This window comes from Scardinius erythrophthalmus (assembly GCF_964197995.2).
Source record: "Scardinius erythrophthalmus genome assembly, chromosome: 18".
Classification (NCBI taxonomy): domain Eukaryota; kingdom Metazoa; phylum Chordata; class Actinopteri; order Cypriniformes; family Leuciscidae; genus Scardinius; species Scardinius erythrophthalmus.
In genome coordinates, this window is record NC_138238.1 from 15949325 (window position 1) to 15974499 (window position 25175).

General features: G+C 41.2%; 1 protein-coding gene across 1 annotated transcript; it reads right to left on the minus strand.

The window, feature by feature from the left end:
* Positions 1 to 1231: 1231 nt before the first annotated feature.
* On the minus strand, positions 1232 to 14184 carry polr2a (RNA polymerase II subunit A). Its single transcript, XM_081393307.1, has 28 exons — positions 13849 to 14184; positions 12795 to 12927; positions 12540 to 12676; positions 12282 to 12455; positions 11886 to 12167; positions 11620 to 11781; positions 11014 to 11234; positions 10743 to 10875; positions 10525 to 10649; positions 9115 to 9325; positions 8783 to 8992; positions 8532 to 8700; positions 8322 to 8416; positions 8015 to 8218; positions 7645 to 7867; positions 7272 to 7455; positions 6921 to 7092; positions 6740 to 6845; positions 6073 to 6278; positions 5469 to 5940; positions 5276 to 5376; positions 5088 to 5192; positions 4713 to 4895; positions 4223 to 4426; positions 3946 to 4132; positions 3720 to 3833; positions 3444 to 3593; positions 1232 to 3327 (listed from the first exon to the last, which is right to left on the minus strand). The coding sequence occupies exons 1-28, from the start codon at positions 13933 to 13935 to the stop codon at positions 2180 to 2182; spliced, it is 5898 nt and encodes a 1965-aa protein (XP_081249433.1). The 5' UTR covers positions 13936 to 14184; the 3' UTR covers positions 1232 to 2179.
* Between the last annotated feature and the right edge of the window lie 10991 nt (positions 14185 to 25175).

Genomic DNA, 25175 nt, shown 5'->3' on the forward strand with positions numbered 1-25175 from the left:
CTTGTTGCAAAACTCAACATTCACATTTAAGGAAGTGAAGTTTAATCATTAAAAGGACAGCCAAGCCAAAATAGTCTCTTACTCATTGTGTCATTTAAATCCACTGACTAAACATCACGAGTCTGTAACATTTTTAATTTTCAGGTGAAAATTGAACATTTAAACACCCATGTTTAAAAAAAAAATAAAATACAACTGACCAATAGTTTAGTCAAACTTTTTATTTTAAGTCAAAAACAAACAAAACAGATACAGAGAATGAAGTAATCAGATTGATTTCTATACAGTGGCAATTTCTCTTAATTTAAATTCTCATTTCCCCATAAACCTGACCCAGTTATAACTCAAACTCAAGAAAACCCTGTTTTTTCCATTTATACCATCATGCACACACACTTGCACACTCACACACACACTATTACTGGGAGCCTGGGTACAGAGTATTAACTGGATTTGTTTGGAACAACCATGAAACTGAAGGCAAACAAGGGCATTAGAGACACTGTCAGAACTGCTCTCCCTAAATGCAATCTAAGGCCTTAAATCTAAAGCTGAATTATGCAAGAGCAACAAAGTCTTTACAAGTCAACAAAACCTCCTGCAACTACCAAGTCCAATTGGAAGAGTGAGTTGAGGGAACCACAGGCACCACTTGCTTTTAGGTTAAAAAAAAAAAAAAAAACTAACACCCAAGTCAAATCAGTCTTTGTCGCCCTCTACAGTTCAAACATAAGATGACTATGTCAGAATCAGCTGACAAAATTTAGGTTAACAAAAAACCCACAAGATCTAAGGGCGTAATGACGCCAGATATGAATCAGTGCATATTCAAATGAAAATCCAAACTGCACCTTATTCCCCCACCCCAAGCACTTAATCCAAAACGCAAAGCTGACCCAACAATGAAGCCAGCGCAAGAAATATAGTGTAAAATAAATGCTTTTCCTCAGTAATTCACACAAGAGATTCAGTTCTAATTATTGATGCAAATATCAGAAAAACAATTATACACTTGCTAGATTAAAGGGTTGAGTGCTGAGGACAGGGAAGGTCTCGTAAGATTTAGACCTAGGTGGTTTAAAAAACGTTAACATGGTGCAGTTTATGCAAAGCCATGCTTTAACCCCACTCTTAGGATAAAAGAAAAATAAAACCAGAAAGGTAACAACTTCACACTCTGTGTGCTCAGAGGTACAAGACCACTTGTTACCATTTTTTTTTTTTTTTTTTTGCAGTTATTGAAATTGTAAATTACTGGGCAGATGCTGGTGAAGGATAAGGCTTGCATCTTTTGGGGACAATTGAATAGAAATTTGATGCCTAAATCAAGCATCCATTCCCTCTCTCCGATTCCTACATAAGAGGGCAATCACTACACAACACTTTTACCCATGTCATGGGCTGGCATACATTAGACTACAGTATTACAAGACATTTTTAATCTGCACAATGCGTGTCAGCTTCAACACGTTTCTAATAAACAGCCACTTCCAACCACCTGTTTCTTTAGAAATAACTTTTTATGAGTAAACTCAAATTAGACAAGTCAACATTAATATTTAAACAGTTCTCAGTTCTGACCTGGAAACAAGCGCTTATGTACACAAGAAAAAAAATTCTATAAAATGTGAGAAAGGTCAGTTCCCCCCCTTTCTATTTATGTTATAGAGATTTTTCAAGGTTTCATTTGAAACTTTTCAGATACAATCCACTGTTTTCTGTTTGAAGGCTTTTGGCAATACTTCTTAGATTTCCTTTATATCCAACACTGAATTTCAGAGAAAAAGTAAGATAGAAATGACAATGGAAAAAGGACTATGAATGATCTTTCTTTTCCAACAGTCAACCTCCTGCATCTTTCCACCAATTTTGAGTTCGTTCTCTCTCTAAACTTAGAGCGACCAAAACGGTCTATTACAAAGGCAGCCTTGTTTGGCTTATAGTTCAAACCTCTGATATAACAGATGCAACCACTGAAGCCTGTTTAGTGAGGCTATTTAAGAACAGTTCAAGAAGTCCAAAAAGGAAAAATCAAAAAGGATGTCACATGTGGAATCCCAGGTTCCTCAGTCTTCCCTGTAAATCACAACGACCCCAGCTGAGTGGCTTTCCTTCAGTCTTTATCCCAGGGTCAGAGTGCCTATCAGGGAAGTAGCATGAACCCTGGCACCGACCATCTTTAGTTATTTTCTTCATCGCTATCATCAGGGCTGATGGCTGGGCTGTAGGTCGGAGAGGTGGGGCTGTAGCCGGGAGAAGTGGGGCTGTAAGTGGAGCCCTTGGGACTAGTTGGAGAGTAAGTAGGGGATGTAGGAGAGTATTTTGGAGAAGTTGGAGAGTAAGTTGGAGAGGTGGGAGAATATTTGGGGCTGGTTGGGGTGTAGGTGGGAGAGGTTGGAGAGTAAGTAGGGGAAGTAGGGCTGTACTTGGGCGTAGTTGGGGAGTAGGTTGGAGAGGTGGGACTGTATTTGGGTGAAGTGGGTGAGTACTTTGGGGAAGTGGGGGAATATTTGGGGGATGTTGGGGTATATTCAGGAGAGCTGGGACTATAAGAGGGGGACGTGGGTGTGTATTTTGGAGAGGTGGGGGAATAGGATGGAGAGCTAGGGCTGTAAGAAGGCGAGCTCGGGGTGTAGGTGGGAGATTGCGGGGTGTAGCGCGGACTGGATGGAGAGTAGGACGGTGAAGTGGGGGAGTATGAAGGAGAGGTGGGGGAATAATTGGGGCTGGTTGGCGTGTAATTGGGAGAGGTGGGGGAGTAGGATGGTGAGGTGGGACTGTAAGATGGAGAGGTTGGGGAGTAACTGGGTGATGTGGGTGTATAGTTTGGCGAAGTGGGGCTGTAGCTCGGAGATGTTGGGGAATAGGACGGGGAGGTTGGGGAGTAGCTTGGAGAGGTGGGAGAGTAAGACGGGGAGGTTGGGGAATAAGACGGGGAGGTGGGGGAATAAGACGGAGATGTGGGGCTGTAGCTGGGGGATGTTGGGGAGTAGGACGGTGAAGTTGGGGAGTAAGAAGGGGAAGTGGGAGAGTAAGAAGGTGAAGTGGGAGAGTAAGAAGGTGAAGTGGGAGAATAAGATGGTGAAGTGGGAGAGTAGCTTGGAGATGTTGGAGAATAAGATGGTGAAGTTGGAGAGTAGGAAGGTGATGTGGGCGAATAAGACGGAGATGTGGGGCTGTAGTTCGGGCTGGTGGGAGAATAAGACGGTGAAGTTGGCGAGTACGATGGAGAGGTCGGAGAGTAGCCAGGGCTCTGAGGGGTGTATCCACCAGGAGAACGAGGCTCGTAGGCAGGAGAGGTTGGAGAGTAATTGGGAGACAAGGCTCCTGAAAGAAGGAAAAAGATGTGCATAAGTGGACAGTTGTTTGCAACCAACTAAAACAACCAACAAAGTTCATTATTCTTAAAAACAGAACATGACAAAAATGGACAGTGGAGTAACCTGGCGAGGGGATATAAGGGCTAGCTGGTCCAGGTGATCCAGGAGAACCAGGAGTAGGGGACCAGGCAGGAGAATAGCCGGGCGAGAAGCCACTGGCATCGGATGCAGCGCTGGGAGAGAAGCCTGCAGCACCTGGTGTCATTCCACTTCCTGTATGAAAAAAAAAAAGCAACAAAAAAACAGGCATGAAATGGAGTCTGTAAAACTATACAAGATAACTCACAGTAGATAAGAGTAGCTGTAAAACAAAACTTCAAGTAGCATTTCTTCACTCACCAACACTAGGAGACCAGGCACCATACGCAGGAGTGGCTCCTGTGTTCCACGGAGTCATGGCTGGAGACATGCCACTCATAGGGCTGGGGGCAGAGCCAAAGAACATGCCTGTGGCTGGAATGGAAAAAGCAATGGTTAATCAAAGGTTTACATTTGGGGACAAATGAGTATTGGCTTAATTTAAAGCTATAAAACAATTAAACAAGGGAAAGAGAGTTTGACTTACGTCCTGCGACACTGATACCAGGGATGTTGGTGGGGATCTCCATGCCATACTTGCACTTTTCAGCATCCAACAGCAGGTCAAAGCAGCCAGTGCCTGCAGGAGCAAGCTGTCCCAGCATGATGTTCTCAGACACTCCCTTCATTGGGTCACATTCACCATGTGAAGAAGCTTCCATCAACACATCCACCTATAGAAAGAGAGAGACAAAATTAAACATTAAGTTCTTTACAAGACCATCTTTATTGCTATGTTAAATGGGGCCAATTATTAAGCTCACCGTCTCTTCAAAAGAGCATTTCATTAGCGGTCCAGTGTCCTGCCTGTTGATACCGTGACGAGTGATAGCCATCAAGTGACCCCTGCAGGTCATTGTGTCACACAGCAAGGCAAGATGGCGGTAGTTAACGTAAGAACCGTCAAAAGAGATGACATGGTACAACTCTCTTTCCAGTGCTTTACGCACAGCCTCAATACCAAGAACCTGTAGGTGAAGAGCAGACATTTCTGAATTTGATTTCTGAAGACTTAATAGGTTACAACCCTTAGACCTGGTTTCACAAACAGGGCTTCGATTAAGCCAGGATAAGGCCATAGTTCAATTAGGATATTTAAGTAGCTTTTATAAACATGCCTTTGAAAAAAAAAAAAAAAAAATTACCTTAAGACATTTTAAGATATGACAGTGCAAGTTGCAAATAAGCATTTTAGTCTGGGACTAATCTTAAACATTGTCTGTGAAACCGGGGGTTAGACTATTAAATTCTTACAGTGAAAATCTCCACAATGTCATTGGAGGTGGTCCTGACAGGGTCCACGTCCTTCTCACTGAGGACCCTCATGAGACTGACTCCATCTGTTTCCAGGATCCACTCTTGTAGGGCTTTGAACTCTCCCTCTTCTGTGATGATGATTTTCTTCTTGTTGTCTGTCTGTGGAAGATGCATGTACACCTACAAGTGCAGAGAGTTAAAGAAATTAAGCTCCAATCTCTTGGTCATCTGAAGTCATTTTATAATGCACAAAGTTACCAATTAGCACTCCCCATTAGTCACCATCCACCCTCTGAAGCATGCCTACACTGCCACATGGGCTGGCAGGTAATAGTCTGCACCGAAGTGAACTTGTTGAAAAGGGAAAAATACCTTGCTGATCTGCTCAATGCCTTGCAGGGTCATGTCTGTCAGCATGTTGGATTCAATGCAGCGAAGGAAGACATCGTCATCCATCTTATCCACTACCTCCTCATCCTGGACACAAGATCCAACATTTAGGATTCAATATATAGAGAGAAGAGGCCAGCTATGTGTGCACACCAGAAAGTTCAAATTACCTCTTGAAACTTGTTCTCATCACTATTCATGATGCGGATTCGCAACACCAGTTTCTCAGCATTGTCATCATTGAAGATGCAGTTTAGGTCATCACCAAATCCTAGGTGATGGACAAGGATTAAAGTTTGATGGACTTTGAGGTGGTACTTAAATTTCTATGTATAAACATGTACTTAATTATCTCAAGCCCACCTGCATTGATCTTTTCTGCAATTTGCTCCATGGTCAGCTTGCGGTCAGTCATGTGTTTGCGGTCAAGTTCAATACGCAGCAGCCAGGGTGAAATGCGGGTCACATCGAAGTCAGGCATCTCATAGTACACGTTGACCCACTCCTGATCTTCAGTCACCACTGTGTTCTGTGGGTTGGGGTCATAATAAATGGCCGTGTTGGCAGTGACCTTGCGCAGGGTTGTGTGCTCCAACCGACACAGGATATCTTTGGCCCTCTCTGCGTCACGGGCCGCTTGGCCCAAGAGAAAGACGGTCAGGGAGGGGGTCTTGGGTCGCTTGGAGATGTTGATAAGTTCTTTGAGACGAGGCACACCGAGAGTGACATTTTTGGCGGACACACCGGCGTAGTGGAATGTGTTCAGGGTCATCTGAGTAGCAGGCTCTCCCAGAGACTGGGCAGCCAGAGCACCTACCATCTCACCAGGGTGAGCCTGAGGAAAACAGTGTCAATTCAGCCAATGAGCCCACTTGTAAAAACTGATCTAATTGATAAGATGTTATTTTTCTCCATTTCATTATTTATTCCGGATTAAGAGATTCAACTGCACTCAAGCATTACTTACTATGGATTGGTTAAATTTGGTCTCGATCTCTCCCAGCAGCCAATCAAAAGCCTCTGTGCTAAGACGGAACTCCTCAGTCATTCTCTTAGAGCAGAGGGTTGAGCGCAGGTGGATGTTGAACAGCAGAGTGGCATTTTCCTGGGCTTGCCTACTTAACTGGTCTTCACCATTTACAATAACCAGCTTCTTACTCAACTCTTGAACTCCTACATAAATAAAATCAGAGAAAATATTAATGCATGATCATTACAAGGCCACAAACACAATACTGTGGACTACAAAAGTATAGGGTGGTGCAACTATAATGACAAGGAAGAATAACTTGGCTTATATTAAAAGGTAAGTTCATGTCCCCCCCCCCCTCCTCCCCTCAAAAGGTAAAAATTGTCAAGCGCATGATTTTGAAGCCTTTTCTTTAGTTAACACACACAAAGATGTAAAAGTGGCCTTTATAATCAGCTTGCACAGGTATGCCATAAGACAGAGGAAAGCTAAAGGGATCAGTCATCTGCAGGCTTTATTTAGCCACCACAAGCAGCAGTCTTTATTTAGCTGGGAGACCCACTCAAACACAGATCTTATATGCCTGTTAAAATATACTGAAGGGATTGTATTTAGGCATCCTAACTACAGACCCTTGTACAAATCTTGTCAGTGTTTAACCCACCTTCAACTACTCGTACTGGGTTAAGGTCAGTTGGTGTCCGAGGATTGATGCGGAAAATCTTCTGAGCATTCCAGATCATTCTGGCCAGATTGCACGGTAGTACCACCTATGGAAAGCATGTCAGTTTGGGTCTATGGACATATGATACTGATGATGCTTAAGTAATTCTCAAGGGACAGACCTTGCTGTCTCCTGTGGGGAAAATGGCCCTCAGGATCTCTCGGTCTTCCCTCATCTTTTCAAACTCTTTCTCTAGAGCACTCTGGACATGGGCATTGGTCATCACATCTTTCACCACATCTTCCTGTAGAGTGCGGCGAAGAGCTCGTTCGTTGGTGCTGTCAAACCTGAACCTGTATGATTGAAGAAAGAGGTGGAAAGTTAAATCAATGACATTAGTCAGTTACCTGTGTATTGGCATTGTCCTTGTTGATTTGGATTATTATAGTTTTATTATAATATTTAGCTCAAACGATTGGCAATCTTTTAACATTCCTGGAAACATTTCAAGGAGCACAAAAACAGCACTCACTTCTTTTCAAAGGCTTTGTTGGATGGCTTAAGTGTGGCCATGTTTTGGAACTCCACGGCCTCTCCTGCCAGCCCATCCTCTCCATACCTCAGCTGGACAACTTGGTTGATTGAGTTTCTGACTGTAGCATCATACTTTACCATAACCGACTCCATAGACTTGATCAGACGACGCTGAATATAACCTGAAAGACAAAAAAAAAAAAAAAAGATTAAAAGGTATAAATACTATTTCAACCTTTAACCAAGGCAAAACTGATGGCAATTTTGCAGAACACATCTTGCTTGTAATCTGAATTTAATAGTAATACTTGTTTCTTGTCAATTTAGGCTTAGCCCCCAATAGCTGCTGAGTCCATGTGCCTTTTCATTACCTGTCTCAGCAGTTTTGACAGCTGTGTCGATCAGACCCTCTCTTCCTCCCATGGCGTGGAAGAAAAACTCAGTTGGTGTGAGACCAGCCAGATAGGAGTTTTCTACGAAGCCTCTACTTTCTGGACCATAATCATCTTTAATGAAGTGAGGGAGGGTGCGGTGTTTGAAACCGAAAGGGATTCGCTTACCCTCAACGTTCTGCTGCCCCACTACAGCAATAACCTATGGGGTGAAGAGGGAAAACCAATATAGAGATTGATCAAATTGTGTGAAACCTGACATTACCATGTTTGCATGTACATTTTTAAAGTCCATTTTCTGGTTTAGACTTTAAATTAAAGAGTCTTGGAATTTAAGATTAACACCAACCTGAGAAATGTTAATTTTAGAGCCTTTTGAGCCAGCCACCACCATGGATTTGAAGTTGTTGTACTCTGACAGTGACTTCTGGGCAGAGGATCCAGTCTTGTCTCGAGCATCGTTCAGAATGCGGTTGACCTGGTTCTCAAAGGTCTGTCTCAGAGTGTTACCTGGGGTGGGCTCCAACTCATTGTTGTGGGCTTTCTCAATGACCTGTAAGGAAAAAAAAAATAAAAAGTCAACATGCATGACTGCGTTGATGTACAAGAGCCTTATGACAGCCATGATATTAGTTACACATAATATGCCAACTCACCTCTATCACATCCTGTTTGGCTTTCTTAATAGTGTTCTGAATGTCCTGATATGTTGCCTTATCAGCAATGGAGTCTCCAATACCAATAGAGTGACCTGCAGCAGACGAGATGGTAAATAAATTAAGAATAGATTTAAGCAAGTGACTTAATATTTGCACGGTTACAAAAACTGCTTTAATCTCCATTTGTTTTTTGGGAGGGGTTTTTACCTTCAATGAGCAGCCAGTTGTTGACAACGGTCTGGATGTTGGAATAGAAGAGTCGTGTGATGTCATGCCCCATCTCAAGGTATGAGATATGGACAAGAGAGCCTGCTGAGGTTCCCAGTGACTTCTTACACAGGATCCCCATGATCAGCTCACCGTTCTCCACAATTACCTGCAAAATGAATTGGATAAGGAAAATGTATAGACTTAAATTTTGCTTAAGTATGTCCAGGTTTGGGGCTGCACTACTGCACCTTAGTGTCTCCAGGTGAGATGTGTTTATAAGGACCGCTGTCCTCTTCATCAGGGTGAGTGCTGTGTGTGCGGATGGCATTAATGTGCCCAGGGATGATCAGGCTGAAGATCTGTTTGCCCGTCCAGAGGGGTCGAGGCTTTAATATAGCTGGTTGGGGCACTTTGCCATCCCATGTAGAGAGAAACATGAGGAGGTTCATCACCTCACCCTAAAACAAAGCACACAAAAGGAAACAGAAGAGGGCATATATCTTCATTAGCATGAATCTCATGTACTTGTACATCCATCTCATTAAATTCATAATTCGGTCCCAACGCTTTGTAAACGCACCCTCTCTAAAAAGACATCTCTCTTGGTGAACTTGCGCACAGCTGTCAGTGTGTCCTGCACAATACCCATCACGGGTCTGTTGGACTGTGGTGTGACAATCATGCGAGGCACCATAGCCAGCTCCTGGATCTCAGCACGGGTCTCCAGAGATTGCGGCAAGTGCAGGTTCATCTCATCTCCGTCAAAGTCAGCGTTGTATGGGGTCGTAACACTAGAAGTAAAAAGGATTTATTTTTAAAATCCTTGTCATCTTCATAAAACCAAAACCCCTTTTTTTTTAGAAAAATGCTGCTAAACATGAGCATTAACTATTTCTATAACGATTTGTTTCTGCAATTATAATGTAGCGCATTCCAAATCTATAAAGTACCTACCCATTGGGGATGTTCATTTCGTTTTTTTCCCCAAACCGCAAACAAAGCTCGTTAACCAATCATTAACCGACAAGATTGTTAGATTAGAATGAATAAGAGTCTGTGACCCTTTAAAGACAATTTCGGATTTCCAGTGGTTTAGTTTTACATGCGCAAATAGCAGCATAAAGAACAGAACATGAGGGTTTATCGTCACATCACACACCTTCAGCGTGTCTGTGAATGGAGAAAAACAAATTAAAAGTATATATATAAAATACGCTAAATATATTTTACTTAAATTAACAGATTGTAAAAATTGACGAAAGTTATATACCGAGTTTGTTCATTTTTGTGACACTCCAAAAACAAGTTCATTCAAAGGAAACAGAGACGGCAGAAAGCGCATCCAGATTGTTTTCTTTATTTTACAAAAGCACAATGTTTTTGTTTTTATGAATGTACAGAAATAAATGTAAAAGGATTAAAGGGTAAAACTGTAAAAGGTTAAGTCTTACTCTTATCTGTATGACCAAATGAGTACCGAGACGTTTCCGCTGTTATAAGGAAACAATTCAAGTGATCACCCAGACGCATTTGAATCACATTCTATTTATTACCAAAATAAAACTCAACCAAACATAAAAAGTTACTGTTCAATTTAAATATTCTGTTGTACAATCTGTGGCGTTCAGCTTGACCACCGCCCGTGACAGCGTGATGGTAAACCGATAATGGAATGCGAGTGAAGTACAAAGCCTAGTATACATAATAGTTCAGCATCCAAATACATTGCAAATATTGGAACATTTAGATTTGTGCTGAATGTTAGGGGTATTCGACATGAGCCTAACGCCGGTTTCGGTTTCTCTTTAAATGAATTTGTTTTGGCTTGTGACTAAACAATAGGCGAATAACTAACTTTTCTCTCTCTGAAAAACTCAATTTTATAGGTGTATTCTTAGTGTTGGTTAACCAGTTAATTATGAGCGTCCCTACTGCCCATGTATCAATCTATAAACAATGTGACAGATCACATCTTAGAAATCTAGCATACCTGAGGTTGAGTCGAAATGTTGACCAAGGCAAGATTCGTACTCTATGCCCCATCATAGACATTTTGTGCAGTGTGGGCTGTCTGTTGAACACAATAATGTCCCCATCACACATGTGTCGTTCAACCTAGAAAAAAAAAAAACAAGTATTTCAAATACTGTGCTCACTATAACCGCAAATTACATTATATTCTAACATTAACCAAGGCAAGAGACTAACTTTGTATCCAATCTGAAGGTGAAGGTCACTTGGTTTAGGGTGGAATCGCAGGTCAATTCTGTCCCCGTTGTCACGGACGATATATTTGGCTCCAGGATACTGACTGTTACCTCTCCTCACAAGCTCTTGGAGTCTGTAAAGTTAATGAAAAAAAAAAAAAAAAAAAAGATTATGGAAAAGAACTGAGAGCACAGGGTTACGAAGTCACCGAGTTTGAATATTTTGTAAATGAGATGTGTATTCATTTGAATACAAGAACTCCTAATAATACCTGTCAATGTTAAAGGGTGTGACGATCTCGGGGAAGGTCATGTTTGCAGCAATGGACCGGGGAACTCCCACCTGGTCGATATGCAGGTTGGGGTCTGGCGTAATGACAGTTCGCGCAGAGAAGTCTACACGCTTCCCCATCAGATTACCTCTGACACGTCCTTCCTTACCCTTTAGCCTCTGCTTGAGGGATTTTAGTGGGCGACCAGATTTTTGCATTGCCTGAGACAAGAGCATATGACAGTACAGTCTAAGTCTACATTAAGTCTTTACCACCTTCTACTGTTAACTCTCATTGGTTCAAAAGACTAAATATCATGCAAATACAACAGTGTCATGCAGCAGTTTTATTTTTTGAATAAAGGCTTGAATAACCATAGAATTGAATTAAATTTGCATTATTTATACTTATTTCAATACATATTTAACAATAATGATAATCAACTTTTTAATAATGTAATTGTTCAGTTTAATTCTGAATCATTTATAATAAAATAATCTCACTGAATTAATATTTCTAATACAGTTAATAAGCATAACTGTTGCTACTCATACAAATTTTTGGCATAAGCCTATTTATAAGCCTAAGGTATAGTGTAAACCTTACCCTAGGTAGACCAGGCAGTTCATTGTCCACCATGGTGGCCACGTGGAACTGAAGCAGCTTGACATCCTCTGCTATAACATGAGCTGCAGCTCCACTCTGCTCATTTCGCTTCAGCTGGTTATTGATCTTCACAATGTCAGCCAACTTGTGTGTTAAATCATCCTAGGGGGAAAAGTGTACAATTGAAAAATCTAACAGCCATCAGTACAAACCTCTGCAATACATCAGACTTTTGTTTCCCCCACTGTTCAAGAAGAAATGCTAACCTGGTTTCTAGCAGAGCCCTGCATGACCACAGCCGGTCTCACAGCAAGAGGGGGCACAGGCAAAACTGTGACAATCATCCACTCAGGACGGGCGTATTTGGGGTCCATGCCCAGGATCATGTCCTCTTCATCTGAAATGCGTTTGAAGATCTCATGCACACGTTCAGGGCTGAGGAGAATCTTCTTCTCCTGAGAGTCTTCATTCACGTGCTTCCACTCAGCATACAGCTCCAGGCCAGAGCGTCGGATACGCGGCTGGTATCTGCCACAACCTCCATGACCCTTGAAATGTAAAGATGAAAATCAGTTTAAAAAAAAAAAAAAAAAAGCATGAAACCAGTGAGCTTTAAATACACAGGAAAGCATTAAATGATTAGAGAATTATCAGTTCTGTACCTTCTCTTTGGTGAGGTCTTCCTCCGTCTCCTGCTGCTCCACTCCAAACTTGTTGTCCATCTCCTCTCCACCCTCACAAATGTTTTTGCCTTTACAGAGGTCATAAACGTGGGTCAGACGCTTCCGTGGCTGCCCCTTCGACTTGGTCAAGATGTCTTTGATTTTTGGATTGTTCTGGGTAAAACAAAATTAAAAGTTAACCATACAGTAACATTGTAACAAATCTCAAACAAAAGGCAAATAAAAAATACGGCATACCGAGTCCACAAGGAGCTTTGAACAGAAGAAACACACACAGCGGAGGACCTTCATGATCTTTGTGATGAAGCCAACATGAAAGACTGGCTTAGCTAGCTCAATGTGACCAAAATGACCAGGGCACTCAGTCATGTTACCTAAACGACAGCAATTAAATAAGTACACAATGCATAACAGGAGGAGCTTTAAGTGTTTAAAATGAACCAAAAACAAATAATACGCAACAGAGGATAAAAATCCAATTTATGAATATACCTGCACACGTCTGGCATCTGCCTGACCTCTCAATTACCCCTTGCCGGGGGTCCATGAGTCCCCCCAGTTTAGGGCGTCCTCCCTCTGTGGTCTCAGGGTACTTGATGCCCCCTTCAGTAACGGACATTCGTTTCTGAAACGAGAACGGAAATGGCATTAAAATGTCTTGCATTTTAACATTGATGAAACATTGGTAAAAACAAACACATTCTCTAATAACATTTGAGAAACACAAGAACAAGAGCAACATCAGGTTTAAAATATGCAATTTTAGATGCAAAATGTAAAAATTCACCAGATTACACTTTAAAAATGTCAGTTAGAAATGTAAACAAAGCAGTTTAATAATTCCATAATAATGGGTTTCCATAATAAAGTACTTTGCACCCATAAAACATACATTAATCACAAAATGAAGTGTCTGCACAACATTATAAAATTAAAAAATTATTGCATTCGTTATAAAATATTTCAGCAGAAACCAGACTTAAAAGGTTTTGAAAAGGATGACATTACTAAAAACCAGTTACTCTTCATTGGTGTCTCATAAGAACCACATAAAATGCTATTTGTAATACATTTATTGTAAAACATAAGTGCACTTCATTAACTTAATGCATTTGAGCCGTTTAAATAAATGAATCATGAATATAAAACGTCACATATTTTATTGCCAGAAAGGGAGACACAGGGAACAATGTGGAAACTTGGGAGAAACTCTGGGTCTACCATGTGACTCCAAAATGGTCAAATAAAGTAAACAAACAATAAACATTACAACGAGTTAAAATTATATAACTTCAAACAAGGCTTTCCGTGTCGTGATGCTAATTGTAAAAGTAGGACTCTTGTGTAGTGTTTGTTCAACTTTCTAAACACATGCTCTTACTAGAGGCAGAAGTGGCTAGCCGGCTAAGTTAGCAAAACACAGGCTCACAGAAGACACTGTATGTTAATATCCGTATTTAATAGGATTTTAACAAGATGATGATTTGAGTAATACAATAATACTCAAAGAAGTAAGAGAATACCCCTTCCCAAGAGCAAAACCTACAAGTTCATCTGGGCTGAGGACGCCGAATTGCACTCTCTTGATGAGGCGCAATGGGCATGCGCTGTCGCTGGAAGGCGGTCCGTGCATCCTGTCTATTCAAAGAGACGCGTCCTCCCCCGGCACGCCGCTTTGTAAGAAGGAACACCTCTGAAACGCCACCAAGACTCTCCTGGCACCCAATGGTGACCGGAACTTGTCCGATGGCGGTTTCCCAGTGACCACCGTGTCTTGCTACTCAATGTGCTTTTAAATTTGTGATTATATACTAGCTATTGTAGCTACCTGCAATCCCCTTCCCTTTCCCCGATCTACACGCCAGTGCGCTCTAAGCGCATCTGAGAGAAGACTGCTCTCACACGGCTTTATATAGACTGAATGCTTTGCTACAGGTTTACACAGCCTACTTGGCAGGGGCTGAACAGTCAGAGGGCGGGTTATGGATCGACGTTTCTGAGCGTTGATTGGCCGTGAGACTGCAGCATATGAATAATTCATTCAAATTGACGCAGAACCAATGGAGTTGTGCGCTTTTGATTCCTGCGAATCCCATGTAGGTGGAGGCGGGACATAACGTATGAAGAGATTTCATAGGTCCGTATAAACCAAGGGCGGATCCGTGGATGCGTAACACATGAATATTAAATTATATTCGGCAATATGAAACCTTATTCGTCTAACGTTTTCTCAATATGCATGAGCAGAGAGCATTTGGCCAATTGCAACCAACGCTTTGACGGCGGTAAAATAACTTTCTTGCCGCCCGCCTTCTTTACGAGCATTGCCGAGTTTACCCGACTGATATTTTTTCACCCTCTGAGCAAAAATAAAAAAAACCAGTGCTGTTTCGTCCGTCTCGCTCTGGATCAGCTAAGAGTGCTGGAAAAGAAGCTCGTGTGAGAGGCCTGCGCCTACCGTCGAGGATTAACACCATTATTTTTGTTTTAAATATGATTTTTATGTAATTCATATAATTCATTTTCTCTTATTTTGAAGATTTGTTAATATTTCCCGAACTATTCATTATGATTTCCCTTGATTTATTTGTGTTCTACGGGAAAATGCAAGAATCCACGAGGTCGAGTAAAAACAATGGCTGGACGACATGCGCCTTTCTCGGTATGGTCAGCTGGAAACACCGCTGAAAGCCTGGGTTTTCGGACAGCACATTTTTAATGTAAAAACACTCGAGAAACGTCGTAGATTTAAACATTTGATGTTTTTTAAACTATTTGGACAATTTGTACGTTCTAGCAGTTCATTGTATAATAAAAAAAATAGATTTGTACATCCAGGCCATGTTGTTCCACAGAAAGGCGCTAGCTTAAGGTTTCTTGTTACTAGTTTTCATATAAACAGGCGCACGTCCATGACTCGTTAAATTATTTCATTTGATAGTCTAATATGGTCCTTATTCTCGCAAGTGTAGTGTAGTCAAGAAATTGTAGTAATGTAACATGATGTTACCTAGCGACTGTTGTGAGCTTTTGCTAGCTTGTTAGCCGCCATCCTTTGTGGAATGGGAAAATTAAACACCACCCGTTTAAACGATTATGGCACATTTTCTTTAAAATGCTATTTGCTACCTTTAAAATGTCAATGTATGTTTGTGTATTTGAGTAAATTGGTTTACATAAGGGTAAATATGAAACATTGTTCGGCTGAATACCCATGGATTAAGGTTACAGTGTAGACAGTGGGAAGTAAAAGCACAAAAACGTTTTTGAAATGGTTCTTATTCAATCACATTTTTATACGTGATTTTGTCTCTTAGATGCATGTTAATGACGCGAGAAATACAGAAGACTGTAATATGCACGAACATTTATGATTGTTTTACCAGTTTGGGTTTAAAAAGCTATTTTCGATTATCTTAGTCGTCTTTGTATCTTTTCAGATCGTAGATGTGCCTTTTTAACCGATCATGTGTTACTTGTATCACGTTCATGTTAGCCCGTTAGCATAGAGCTTGGATGGTTACGTTATGTACCTACATTACAACATACATAGGTTCTCCAATTAGTTTCCGATTGAATAATTACATCTATTGCTTAATACGACAATGTGTTTATAACCGAAACGAGTTTGTTTATTACGGCTATCTCAACAAAGCTAATCGGATAATAGAGTAAGAGCTTATGTTGATCTTATGTATCAAGTCCAAATCGACTCGTTCGATCCCACATGTAACGTTATATGGAAATTTAGGTGATACCGTTTTGGATAAAAAAAAATAAAAATAAGGTATTGGTTCTCTATATAGCTTTAAATTTTAGTCCCACTGCGCTAATAGTCAAAATCTCATTATTCTTGAACGAGAATATCGAGTGTTAGGTCAAGATCTGAATCGGTTTCCTAATTTAAATCACATCCGTGTTTAGAAATAATACCAAATAGATGTACATTTTTTGAGGGATCATTTAGTTTATGGCGGGTACAGTGGCGGTGCGATGAACAAACATGGAGTCTGTGCTTGTGTACTTGGGCGGGTTTACAGGGCAGAAAGGAAGCGGAGTTGCGTAACTATAGATTGAAGTGAAAGCCCGAGCTAGCTAGCTATAGCTTTATGTTCACCGTGGAAACATTCTTCTACAAAAACAAATTTAATGCGGTGCGTTGATAACATTGAAGGCTGTATCGTTGTTTCTGGAAAAAAAGTACTTTGTAGGTATTGAGCTCAACAACCCACATAACATAAGTCTTGTACTTGGTGTGCCGTTCATGTCTGTGCAACATGGAGGAGTCCCCGCTGTTTTTTTTCCCCCCAACATTCGCACTGATTAACTTTAACTGTTTTACTGTCATAAATATTATAGCTTAATGACCCATACAATAGTAATTGAAGGGGCAGCTCACTCAGAAATAAAACTTTTAGACTGTATGGTTTTCTATGGAGCACAAAAGGAGATGTTCAGTTAAATGTTGGGGATTGACAGGAATGAAAAGCTGCAATTAAATAATTCTGCCTAACATCTCTTTTTGTATTCCCAACGTAAATTATGTGGTTGAGATCACATGGGGGTGTGTAAATGATAGAATTTTCATTCTTGGGTGAACTGTCCCTTTGTCCCTGTTGCCATCTGGACAAATTTTGTCACAAAACTTAACTCTGAATGGTTTGAAATATTCATGTATTTCATTACATGTTCTTATAAGTATTTGGTGTATAAATAAACTCGATTTGCATTCAAATGATTGGTTTTCACTTTTTAAGCTGGGTTCCAAAACGAAAGAAAAATAAATCTTGTGTTCTATTGTCAGGGATGCAGTACTTTAAACTTTTCAAGTACACATAAGTAGAATAGTGCAAATTCCAATCGGAAGTGAGCATCCCTATGCCCTACTTACTTTGAGGGGCAGAACATGACAATAAATGATTCAATTACTTCCTTGAAGTTATCATTGCATGTTCTCTTCGCTAACAGACCTGTGAAAGGGCCCTTCGTGAAGGGATTCAGTTGTTCACTTTCTTTTGGAACGCTCCCACAAATGAAGTCCCCTTCCCGAAGTGCCCTCAAGGGTGCAAAAATTCCGTTTGAAATTTGCCTATTGTCTGTAAGTACAAATTTCGTCTGTTCACGTAAATAACGCTGTCCAGGTAGTCTTATAGTTTAAACCGAGCTGTAGCGCCACCTTGTGGCAGACAAGATTACACAATTGCGTTATTCATTCCTTCAGACTCTTTCTTGAATACTTTTACTACAACATAAGTTTATTTAACCTGCTGTAAATAAACGTAAGTGTGCGTTTTAATAGAAGGCATTAACAAGTATATATCAATTTGTAAAAGGCATTTTCGGTTCTGTGGAATTTAACATTGTGGACCAAAATAAAATCTGTCTAGTACCTGAAAAGGTATTAACAAAAAAAAAAAAAAAATTAAAGGATGTTTTCTATTTCTTACACATTGCAAAGCAATTTTGAAATATGGTTCATTCAAGACATTTAACATAGCACTAAATATTATTGCAGTGCTATAAACTAAAGTAAAAATATAATCTCACTTAGAGTAATTCCAAACAAGAAGTGAGCTCACTTCTTGAAAAGTGAGAAAATATTAATAGCACAGGCTGACCAGACATTACCTAAAACTTCATATGACACTTCTTAATAGGCTACCACATTAGGGCCTGATTTCACAAACTAGGCTTAGATTAAGCTTTAGGCCTTAGTTCAATTAGGGCATTTAAGAGGCTTTTATAAATAGCAATTTAAGGTATGTTACAACATACTAATGTTAAATCATGGAGATGTTCCAGTCTTGTGTAAATGCAGAAGAGATGCTGAGAGCGTCCTCAAACTACAGATCAGAGGAGAGACACGACCACTAGATGGAAGCTATGAGCGGACTTCAGACAGCTGAACGCTCCTGTTACTTCACCAGTCTGTCTGGATCTTCCTCTTCCAAGCGGAAGCCACAATCAAGCAGAAAATGGGATGTGCTTTGATCATGAGCTCTCAAGGAAGCCCTGTTGTTCCAGTTTAGTAATCACAAGGCTCCACAAGTAAGCTTGTTTGGTTAAAAAAAAAGAAAAAGCACATTTACCAAAGGAGTGTAATGATATGTTTTTAAGATGGAAAGGACTGAATGGTATAAAGTAAGTCTTACAAAATTAAGCTCACCAAGCAGAAAAATGTTTCTAAGCCTATATTTTAATCATCAAAATGTTCTATTATTTAATTGACACATCGTATAATTATGATGACTGTGAAAAAAAGGCTAAATGTCAAATGAAAGGAAAAAGTAAATAAAATGCAGTGCTAAAGTAATTACACTAAATGGCACTTCTCACTTAAATTATAGTTTATATCGGATTATCCCAAGCTTATATCGCAGTCATTTTATACCTTCTCTTGTAAACAATATGGTAGACCGGGAATGGTTATAAAGTGGGGTGAGTTGTAACACTGTCAGTAATAAGTTCACCACTTAGAAACTGAAATCACTATCATATGAGCATAGGAAAGGATAGAGGTGGTAAGTTCCGGTGTACTAATATAAGGGACTTACAGAACAAAAAAGTTTGAGGTAAACTACCATTAACAAGTTTTAGGACACATTAAATGGAGCAAAAGTGGCAGTAAACATTTATAATATTACAAAAGATTTCCATTTCAAATAAATGCTGTTCTTTTGCACCAAATGATTTCTGAAGGATCATGTGACACTGAAGACTGGAGTAATGATGCTGATAACTCAGCTTTGCCATCATAGGAATAAATTAAATCTCAAAAAATATTAAAATAGAATACACTTTTTTTAAAATTGTAATACTATTTAACAATATAACTTTTTTATATCCTTATTTTTATTTTGGATCTAATAAATGCAGCTGTGGTGAGCAAAAACAATTAAATGAAATGAAAATTTATTTTTACCCTTTTGAATTAAAATGCTTAGAATCCAGGTTCAATGTGGGTTGATATAATTATGGGACACATTATGGAAAAGAAAGGATAAGGTTCCATATGATGCTTTGGACTGTAATATTTTGAATTAAAAATTGTGTATCATTGTAAAGCATGTACACACTTCTTCATTTTCACTTTACATTAGCTAATAATCGAACCCCTGGTTGCTGCCTCTTCCTGTGAATACACACATACATAGAGACAAAGAGTGAATTCAGGTTGACTGGGACACTTTTTGCCACTGAGATGACTAGGAAAATGTGATTTTCCTTTAAAAGTCTACTGCTTGTATACGTTCATAAGGTCTTCCAGGTTTTTGGAACTGCACACACAGACCAGCCACTAGGCATGTGCCTAAACTGAAAATAGAGACCCTCACAACATTTATAACAAGTGTTTTCTCAACATTGCATATCTAATCAGCTCCTGACAAACATAAATTATTATTTTGAGTTATCGCTCAGTGAGTCATTTAACCATGTATTACTGTCTTTGGAAGGCTTTTGTCTTTCAAACACATTCAACTGTGCAAATTCACATCATTTCATAGTTACTTGCAATGCAGGGATTCCCCAACTTTTTTTTTGTCAGGTGAATCTTTTTGTCCTAATATATTTACATTACATGAATGACGTGCAGGTGATTAGTATTCAGGTGATAGCGATCTCTGTGATTGGGTGATGGTGGAGCCTGACTGATCCCTGACACACGGTTCTATAATGTTGGTTAAAGGTCACATGACAGGTAAACAAATATTTTTTAATCTTTAAGGAATTAAGGAATTAAGTGGCAGGATTTAGAAAATCGGTTGTGATCTGGGGACATAGATGCAGTCTGGAGGACACCCCGCCGGAGATGGTTCGGAGACATTGGAGGAGAGTTGCTGGAGTATGGACCATTGGATGGGGCATACAACGATTTCATGAGGCAAGATGGGCTCAGGCTCTTCAGATCTTTCCTAAGAAGTATGGAGACGGGATAGGGCATCCGCCTTGAGGTTATGTGTACCTGGACGAAAGGAGATGTTGAAATGGAAACGGGTGAAGAATAAAGCCCATCTTGCCTGTCTGGGGTTGAGTCGAGATTTTTGTGATCAGAGAGTACGGTAAACTTCTCCTTAGCACCCTCCAACCAATGTCTCCATTCCTCCAACTTGAGCTTGATGGCAAGCAGTTCCCTGTTACCGATGTCGTAGTTTATCTCTGCCGGGGATAGTTTCTAAGAAAAGAAGGCCCATGGATGGAGACGTGCTGGAATCCCCTGCTGCTGAGATAGCACTGCTCCGACCCCGGTGGTGGATACATCGACCTCTACGATGAATGGCTTGTTAGGGTCTGTATGAATCAGGGTGAATGAGTCTTTGAGGCTTTGGAAAGCTTGGGTGGCGGTCGATGTCCAGGACAGAGACTTGGGCTTAGGTTATGGAGCTCTAATTGTGGATGAAGCGGCGATAGAAGTTTGCAAATCTGAGAAACGTTGGAGTTCCTTAAAGGGGTGGTTCGGGATTTTTGACATCGGACCTCATTTTTAAGTCAGCCTGGTTGTTATTCATCAGTGGAGACATTTTTTTAAAAAAATTATCCAGTCCTTATATTTGGATAGTTAGCCGATGCTAGGCTAGCGCGAGTCAAGGGTAGATGTTAGCCAGCCATTAAAAACCGTTTTACCCACTCCACAGTGCACCAAACGCAAATCAATTATAACACTAGACTATCGATGCAAATGTACGTTGAGAGAATAATGTTAGAAATCAAACTTACCTTTCATCTCAATGATCCCAAAGGAACTAGTTTCTCAGCAGCTGCGGAATTTTACTTTGCTCCATTTAGTAATGCGGCAAAAAGTAAACACAGAAAAGAAGCGCACTACAGTGTGTGCAGTACATGTGTGTACCGGCTCACTCGGTTGCCTAGGTAATCAATATCACTCCGCTGCTGCTGTAGACAAGGCTTATGATTACAGGGAACAAATTATAACTAATGCAATGTGATGAAAGGTAAGTTTGATTTCTAACATTATTCTCTCAACGGACATTTGCATCGATAGTCTAGTGTTATAATTGATTTGCGTTTGGTGCACTGTGGAGTGGGTAAAACGATTTTTAATGGCTGGCTAACATCTACCCTTGACTCACGCTAGCCTAGCATCGGCTAACTATCCAAATATAAGGACTGGATAATTTAAAAAAAAAAATGTCTCCACTGATGAATAACAACCAGGCTGACTTAAAAATGAGGTCCGATGTCAAAAATCCCGAACCACCCCTTTAATGGTTGAAGGTGTTGGCCAGTTTCTAATAGAATTTCCCTTCCTCTCATCCATCTGGATGCTGTGTTCACTGATGTTATAGCCTAGGAATTGCACAGTGGCTTGATGGAAGGAGCATTTCTCAGCTTTCAGGCAGAGCTGGTGTTTTCTGAGGCGTTGAAGGACCTCCGCAACGTGTTGGCGATGTTCGGCCAGGCTCCGGAAATATATCAGAATATCGTCTATGTAGACAATCACGAATCGATGAAGGAAGGACACCTTGTGCATTAAATCCTGGAATTCGGAGGGGGCGTTTAGTAAACGATATGGCATGACCAGGTATTCATAGTGCCCTGTAGGCGTCACAAAGGCGGTCTTCCACTCATCCCCCTCACGTATCCGGATGAGGTTATACAGGCTGCGGAGGTCCAACTTGGTGAACACGGCTGCTCCACGAAGTTGTTCCAGGGCTGCTGGGACGAGGGGAAGTGGATAACAGAATTTTGCGTCCGCAAGCCTCCGTCCTTCTTTGCCAAAAAAAAGAAGCTTGAAGCAGCAGGGGAAGTGGAAGGGCGGATATAGCCCTATTGTAGAGCCTCTTCGACATACTCCTCAATGGCCTTCTGTTCTGGAAGAGACAAGGGATATATTTTACTGTGAGGCACTGGCTCATCCGGAAGGAGGTCGATGGCACAGTCCCATGGCCGGTGTGAGGCAACGTCGACGCCCGTTTGGGGCAGAATATGCCACTGAAGGGGGCGTAGCAGGCTGGGATGTCAATCAATTGTTGTTCTACAGGACTTTCGATGGACAGGAAGCATCACAGGTTGAGGTAGATGAGGGAAGCATGCTGGAAAACAGCTATCGCCCCACTTCAGAACTTCCCCCATTGTCCAGGAAAGATTGGAGTAGTGTTGCACTAGCCACGGGCGCCCTAAGATGATACCAGCGGTGGAATTCTCCAGAACCAGAAAGGAGGTGGATTTGGTGTGCAACTGTCCCACTTGCAACTGGATGGGTCCCACGGTGAATCGAACATGCTTATTGTTGAGAGGTTTGCCAATTATCGAGTGGACCTGATAATGGGTTTCGGAGGACCTCTTCTTAAGGTTGAGCTGGTGGCAGAGGGAATCGGAGATGAAGTTTCCTGCTGACCCAGAGTCAAGGAGGGCGTGTACTGGAAGAGAGATGTGGAAAGCAGTAAGGAGGACTTCAGTGGTGAGAGGTTGCATATTGACAGATGCAGAATATATGACACTCACCATGGGTCTTGGTGGACGGATCGGACATGCAGTGATGATATGGCCACCAGCACCACAGTACAAGCAAAGACCCTGGGTCAGTCGCCTCTGCCGTTCGGTGTGGGTGAGAGGAGCACTATCCAGTTGCATGGATTCTGGTTCTGGAGAACTGGTATCCTCTGGTTGGCGAAGGTTTGAGGGTGAAGGCCAGCCCCGTAGCTCGTCCAAACAGGGCAGCATATGACGGTTGGTTGGGATAGAGAGATGAATGAACCGTTCGAGACCAAGCATGTCGTTGTATGCTGCGAGATGCAGTCGCAACATTGGATTCAAACCCTGCCGTAGGCGGTGAGGAGTGAGCGCTCATTCCAACCACTGGCTGCTGCTAAGGTCCTGAACTTGAGGGCATAATCAGAAACATACATCTTTCCTTGATTGAGATGGTACAATTGCTCACCAATTGAAGTATTGCCCCTCAGGGATTCGAAAGACATTGCGGAAATGAGTAGTGTAATTAGTTAGGGTCTGTGACAGGTCCATTCTGATTCCAGATGGTTTTTGCCCAGCGGAGCGCTCGCCCCTTCAGCAGGGAGAGAATGAAGGCGGTCTTAGCTCTTTCGGTGGGAAAATCGCTGCGACTGCATCTCCAGGGCCAGCAAACAGGAGGAGAAATCCCTCGCAATCCTCTGCCGAACCAGAGTAGGGCGCTGGATTGGCCACGGGAGAGGAAATCATGGGTGGTGAAGAAAAGTCGGTGACGGGTGATGAGGAAGCAAGGGGGTAATCCAGCATCCGGAAAGCGTACCTTCTATGGGGGCATCCATTGGCTAACAAGCCATCACCTGCTCTTAGCATTCCATTGACTCCCATTCATTTTGGCGTCACTTTGACAGTGAATAACTTTACATCTGAGGCGTTTAAAGACTCTATTTGTCCATTGTTTATTTCTAAAGAAACACGACAATGTATAAAAGGCTCCATTACCTTGTATCTTACATTATGGCCCCGTAGAAGCAGTTTTTGTAAAAATAGGCTAACGATTGTGTCATAACCACGTGACTCTCTGTCGCACAGTAGAGAAATTACCGTATAGACAGGAGGAGAAGCTCGCGGGCAGTCGGGGAGACGTGGAGGCAAAATGACAAATTAATTAATCAGAATACTTACCAAAAGTTGCTCCTGCTCCTAGCTCATGGACAGCTCCTACTCACACTCTCCGTCTCTGCAAGATTCAGAAGGGAATTCCGAACTGGCGTTGACAAACAGGAATGATGAATAAGATACTGACAATTCCTTTGTGTTGTAGATGGATGAGGAGGTTGTGGATGAGGTGGATGATGGCAGCTGGTGCACACACAGAAGATGGGAAAGAGGTAAGTAGCCGTTGTACGAGAGAAGACCACAGAAGGCCAGGGAGAAATTGAAGACACGGAGGATGCAGGTAGACGAAACAGTAAACGTAACATACACTATACTGGAAGTAAGTGATGAACATAAATGAGAGTCCTTATTCAAACGAGACCAAACAATGAGACAGAGTGATGTGTGTGCTTAATGCTGCCTGTGGTGATGAGATGATGATGTGCAGGTGCAGGTGATCATGAATGACGTGCAGTTGATTAGTATTCAGGTGATAGCGATCTCTGTGATTGGGTGATGGTGGAGCCTGACTGATCCCTGACGGTTCTATAATGTTGGTTAAAGGTCACATGACAGGTAAACAAATATTTTTTTATCTTTTTTAGTAAATGTTAAAATTATGTATTGATTATATTTATTATTTATTTATTTATGATCTAATTACCTAATAGCTTTTCATTAAACTCACAAACCCCTGCAGTTCCTTCATGAACCCCAGTCTGCGAAACCCTGACGTAATATTTAAAGCTACACTGTGTAATTTTTTAAGTCGATTCTTAGCAAAAAACACTTCTTTCAAAATGATATGTGCTCATTAATGTGTAATTACTTATACCAACTAATCAAGTATTCTCGTAAGCGTAGAATCTGCCATTTAGAATACATACGAGCGAGTTGCTCGAATGGCGGCAGCCATGTTGCGCCTCCATCTTGAAAATACATTAGCAAAAGAGGGACATACCTGGAAATTCAAGCTTCGCCTTTCGCGTTTTGACACTCAGTGGCACCGTGACCAGCCTTGTGCACAATTCAGAATTGAATTGAGAATGACTCCTTAATTCCAATTAAATTCTTGAATTTGAATTGATGTCAAAAACAGGATCTAGAATTACAATTCAAATTTGAATTAAAGGAAGCAGAATTGCAATTCAATAAAAATTCAAAGAAAGCTCAGTGGTTCATGTAGGTTGTCTACAAACCGAAAGGTTGGTGGTTCAATCCCCGGTTCCACTTGACCAAGTGTCGAAGTTTTCCATGAGCAAGACACCTAACCCCAGCTGCTCCCGACGA